Source organism: Camelina sativa, chromosome 16 (assembly GCF_000633955.1).
Source record: "Camelina sativa cultivar DH55 chromosome 16, Cs, whole genome shotgun sequence".
NCBI lineage: Eukaryota > Viridiplantae > Streptophyta > Magnoliopsida > Brassicales > Brassicaceae > Camelina > Camelina sativa.
Window position 1 is genome coordinate 8,714,867 of NC_025700.1, and position 5,998 is coordinate 8,720,864.

General features: G+C 32.7%; 1 protein-coding gene across 1 annotated transcript in view; it reads left to right on the forward strand.

The window, feature by feature from the left end:
• LOC104753493 (probable disease resistance protein At1g58390) overlaps window positions 2,034–5,998 on the forward strand; it is a 4,474-nt gene continuing 509 nt past the window's right edge. Inside the window, 6 exon segments of the mRNA XM_019238519.1 lie at window positions 2,034–2,117; window positions 2,874–3,758; window positions 3,853–3,861; window positions 3,864–3,998; window positions 4,217–5,438; window positions 5,440–5,912. Coding sequence (XP_019094064.1) covers window positions 2,882–3,758; window positions 3,853–3,861; window positions 3,864–3,998; window positions 4,217–5,438; window positions 5,440–5,899 — 2,703 coding nt within the window. The 5' untranslated portion in view covers window positions 2,034–2,117; window positions 2,874–2,881 and the 3' untranslated portion in view covers window positions 5,900–5,912.

Below are 5,998 nucleotides of genomic sequence, written 5' to 3' on the forward strand. Positions count from 1 at the left end.
ATATTTTTGAAAAAAAAAACTTTTTACATAACGTATGTTATTCTTTTTAAATTTGTCATTCACTATTTATTTATTAATAATAGTATACATGCTTAGTGAATTACTTTTTTGCTTATACATGTCAAAATCTTATTGAGAAAACACGTATAATATAAGTAACATATAATGGAAATTAGATTAGTTTTGTTAATTTTCTTTTTTGATTTAATAGTTTTTTTAAGATATAAACGTATAAATTTTATTTAGATTTGTTGTTATTTTCTTAATTAGCTGTTTTGAAAAATAATAATTTTTTGACAGTGTCAACATCCCATCAATGTACTTGACACATGTCATGATCATGTTAATGACTAATTTGAAAACCCAACTTTATATAATAAGATTTTTAATATAATAAAAATATTTGTTCAGAATTCAATGCAACCTTTTTTTCTAAGACTGCCAATTGGTTCTTCACGATCTTCGTTTTCTTCACATGTGCCTTCACAAATCTTGTTGCAGTACTCAGTGTCCGAAATTGGCTAACCATAGAGACATATAATTTATTTATTTACTTTTTTGTGCAAACAAAGACATAAAATTTAATGTGTTAGGTTATATAATATAATTATACGACCAAATATGGATGGCACATAATATATTTATTTTACCATGTAGTGGTTGAGAATATGGATGGCACATTGTATATTTATCTTAGTTGTTTTATTTTTAATATAATAAGATTACAATTATCTTATGCTTTGTTTTACCAATCTTAAAAACTATGATTTTTAATCGTTAAAATTGACATGTGTCACGATCTGATGAGTTACTAACTTTGATCTCTAATCGTTAAAATTGACACTTGTAACAATCTGGTGAGTTTTTAACTTTTATCTTTAATCGTTAAAATTAACATGTGTCACGATCTGGTGAGTTACTAACTTTGAGAACCAAGGTTTATATAATAAGATATGTTTAAGTTACTCCTAATATAGCAAGTCGGTTCAATTAAAAAAAAACACAGCTTACAAAATTATGTTTTATTGTGACATTCTTAATGTATGACATACATTATTGAAGTTATAGCATAAAATATACAAGTAACTATAAATATAAATAATATCATAATACATAAACTAATGTAACATATTTAAATTTTATTTAAAAAAATAAAATAAATAACTCTCTAAATAAAAAAGAGTTCACCCCGTGTTGTAGCATGGGTACTGATTTAGTACTTGGTAAAAACCATAGTTTAACAATGTGTAATCAGATTTATGAGTAAACTTATGTAAACAATACTTCGTAGTTTGTATTGACATTAGATTTATATTTACTACTTTCAGATTTAACCCATGTTCAAAAACACGGCCGCCGAGGCCGTTTAATCGCCGATTATATGCTTGGCGGAGGGCAACCACCGTGATTTCATCCTATGCGGCAAACAAATTGGAATTTAAAAATAATTCAATTTTTCAAGTTTTTGAAGTTCAAAATATGTATTTTTTGTAGATCTATGATGTAGGGACAAAATCTATAAGAAAACAAACAGAAACTGCATAGAAAAAGAAAAAAAACGGCACTGATTAGGGTTATAGGTCGCAGACACAGGGAAGAAGACTTCCTGGCGTCAAACCGTGGTTTACAATTTTTACATTACGCCACAAACCACTACTGAGCTACAATTCTTGTAAATATTCACAACTTTAACATATTATACGTATATATACATAAAAATACCTAAAACTAGTACCCGATTAATCTTGTGTAATTTTCGGTTAATTGATTAGATGCTAAGCGCTGCCTCACTATCCGATCAGCGCCTACTAATTTTTAAAACATGGAATTTAACTGAGATAAAAAATTATGTAAACTAGAACCCTTTAACAAAGACAAAAACCAAAAAAATATTTGTTTTTACTGTTTGTTTATCACATAACTAGTGAATGGGCCGGGAGTTAAAGGCTGCAATAAAGATAGAAAATTGGTGGGTGAAAAGTAGTTTTTTTATTAAAAAAAAAGGCTGCACATCATTTGGAGTGTTGAAAAGTCTGAACTAGAGTGTTTTTCTTCTTCCTAAAGAGCGACAAGAGGAGAAAGTCCCTTAACGCCATCACGGATTCAAGATTCAAGAGGTTAGTCATTCTTTTTATGAAATTATATATTATCTTTTTTTTTCTTTTTTTCATTAGCAAATTTCTGTGTTTGGTACATGTTTTGGATTGGTGCTACTGTTTATCTCTCTTTGCATCTGGGTATGTCAAGAGACACATACAGCTAGACTAGAATGTATTTGAAGATAGTTATCAAGATTACTTGAACTAAAAAAATATAACAAGCCTTATGCCAAGAAGTCATTACTCGAAAAGATTTATAGCAGTAATTGATTAGATCTCATAGTATATTGTGAAATATTTAATGCTAGGATTACAGTTTAATAAGTTTTCAGTTGTCAAGAAACCTTGGTATTTGTAAATTGTAGGTTTTACTTTTACATATCGTATTGCTCACGGGCATGGACGCATTCTTGACTGAAAATATTTTCACTACATCAAACAAACACCAGGGTTTTTTTTGGGATATGTAAATCTATAATAATATTAATGACACTATATATAACCGGATTTAAAATAATTTACTATATATTTTATACTTTTAGTGCGCTATAGCTTCATTTTAAACTTGTTTACATATGTAATGCGTGAGAGCAATATTATACCCAAGATCGATTAGTGTCATATAAATTCGTCATCGCGAATTAAAATTATTTAACTAAATATATAATTCCAATCCATTTTGGACTAGTGCTTTTTTACTCATAGAGATCATGCATCTTCATCAATATATAGTACGTAGCTAAGTTCTTATTTTCATATATATTGCTTACACAGGAGAGACTATGGCTGGAGAACTTGTGTCGTTTGGTTTACAAAAGCTTTGGGACCTATTAAGTCAAGAGTGCGAGAGATTTCAGGGAGTCGAAGATCAGGTTACTGGACTAAAACGTGATCTAAACTTGTTAAGCTCTTTTCTGAAAGATGCAGATGCAAAGAAACATACAACCGCGGTGGTGAGAAATGTTGTTGAAGAAATAAAGGAAATTGTTTATGACGCTGAAGATATAATTGAAACATATCTTCTAAAAGAAAAACTTGGGAAGTCAAGTGGAATTAAAATGGGTATCAGAAGACATGCTTGCATTATTTCAGATCGCAGGAGAAATGCATTTGATATTGGAGGCATACGTACGAGGATCTCAGATGTGGTTCGAGATATGCAGAGTTTTGGAGTACAACAAGCAATTGTCGATGGTAGGTATTTGCAGCCTCAAGGTGATAGAAAAAGGGAGATGCGACAAGAGTTTGCTAGGGACTATGAAAGCAATTTTGTGGGGTTGGAAGCAAATGTTAAGAAATTGGTTGGATATTTGGTGGAGGAAGATAACGTTCAAGTGGTTTCTGTAACCGGGATGGGTGGTCTTGGTAAAACCACACTTGCTAGACAGGTTTTTAACCATGAGGATGTAAAACATCAGTTTGATAGACTAGCATGGGTGTGTGTCTCACAAGAGTTTACACAGAAATCTGTGTGGCAAACGATCTTGCAAAATCTCACATCTAAAGAAAAGGAAGATAATATCTTAAAGATGAATGAAGCTGACCTCCAAGATGAACTCTTTCAATTGTTGGAATCATCTAAATCATTAATTGTCTTTGATGACATATGGAAAGAGGAAGACTGGGACCGAATCAAGCCACTATTTCCACCCAAAAAAAGTGGACTTTTATTTGTAAATTAATTAAATGAAATCATTCAGATTAATTTATTTTGTGTTTAGTTATTATGAAACAAGTAAATATTTTGCTACAGGTTGGAAGGTGTCCTTACTTCTCGAAATGAGAGTGTCGCAGAACATGGTGGTACAACATATCTCAACTTCAAACCAGAATGCCTAGCCATTGAGGATAGTTGGACACTTTTCCAAACAATAGCATTTCCAAAGAAAGATGCATCTGGTAAACATTACATGACACAATTCAAATACAGTTTCTCATTTTTACTTTTTCAGTTTGAGTAATTATTTTTTTACGATGATACTTCTAGTTTAGGTGATGATATTGATGTTAAATTTTTTTAACCTTAAATACCTCATTGTGATATCTCTTTATTGCATGATAATGACGTTTTTTTTATCATGGCTTAATTTTGATAATTTAGTGATTATGTGATACAGAACTTAAGATCGAAGAGGAAATGGAAGATATGGGAAAGCAAATGATCAAACATTGTGGAGGTATACCATTGGCCATAAAAGTGTTAGGAGGTTTGTTAGCTGCAAAGTACACAATGCATGACTGGAAAAGACTATCAGGAAATATTGGATCTCATATCATGGAAAGAACCGATAACAACAGTTCAATATACCATGTATTGTCTATGAGCTTTGAGGAGTTGCCTAGTTATTTGAAGCATTGTTTCCTCTACCTAGCCCATTTTCCAGAAGATCATAAGATAAACGTGGAGAAATTGTATTATTATTGGGCTGCAGAAGGAATGTCAGAACGTACACATCAAGATGGAGAGACCATTCAAGATGTTGGAGAGAGCTACATAGAGGAGTTGGTGAGGAGAAATATGATAATTTGTGAAAGAGAAGTTACTACTTTGAGATTTGGAAATTGTCATTTGCATGATATGATGAGAGAAGTTTGTTTATTTGAAGCCAAAGAAGAAAATTTCCTACAGATTGCAGTAACAAGTGTAGGTACCGGCTCCTCGACTACAGACTCTCAAGCTCCTTGTAGATCTCGCAGGCTTGTCTGCCAATGTCCTACTACATTACATGTTGAAAGAGATATAAACAATCCAAAACTTCGATCTCTCGTGGTTCTCTGGCATGATGTTTGGGGAGAAAGTTGGAAGCTATTAGGTACAAGCTTTACAAGGTTAAAACTTCTGAGAGTGTTAGATCTCTATTATGTAGATTTTGAAGGAAGGAAGTTACCTTCTGGCATTGGAAAGCTCATCCACTTAAGATACTTGAGCTTACAAGATGCTAAGGTATCTCATCTACCTTCTTTTCTAGGAAACCTAATGTTACTGATCTATCTAAATCTAGATATAGATACAGAATATATATTTGTGCCTGATGTCTTCATGAGGATGCATGAATTGAGATATCTTAAACTACCCTTCCATATGCATAAGAAGACGAAGTTGAATTTGAGAAATTTAGTAAAGTTGGAGACCTTGATTCATTTCTCAACGTGGCATAGCAGCTCAAAAGATTTACGTGGTATGTCTAGGTTGGTGACTCTAGCCATCAGCTTAACTCGTGAGAACAGTATAGAAACTCTATCTGCATCAATAGGTGGACTGAGACACCTTGAATATCTTTGTATAGTGGGTACATCGTCTGAAAGAATGACAGAAAAGGGAATTGTATTGGATTTCATTCAATTTATATATGCCAAGGCAACAACACTTCCCTTCTCGGCTTACATACTTAAAGCTAAGTGAGTGTTGTTTGGAGGAGGATCCAATGCCGATCCTAGAGAAGCTGCATCACTTGAAAGAGGCTACTTTATTGAAAAACGCTTTCTGTGGGAGGAGGATAGTTTGCTTGGTCGGTGGGTTTCCTCAGTTGCAGAAACTTGAAATAGGTGGACTAGATAAGTGGGAAGAGTGGATAGTAGAAGAAGGCTCCATGCCCCTTCTTCATACTCTAAGTATTTTGGATTGTGAAGAGTTAAAAGAGATTCCTGATGGGCTGAGATTCCTCTATTATTTAACGCTTCTGAAGTTGGGCACCCAATGGAAGAAGAAGTTGTCGGAAGGAGGAGAATATTATTACAAAGTCCAACATGTTCCTTGTGTTGAATTTAGGGGAGCCTACTGGTGCTCACCAGTTACATAGTCTGTCATACCAGGTAAATTATTTATTTCCACAGATTTAATATCATTTACACAAAATAATCCTCGAAAGATCATTCTTTTTTTTTTTTTTTTTTTTTTT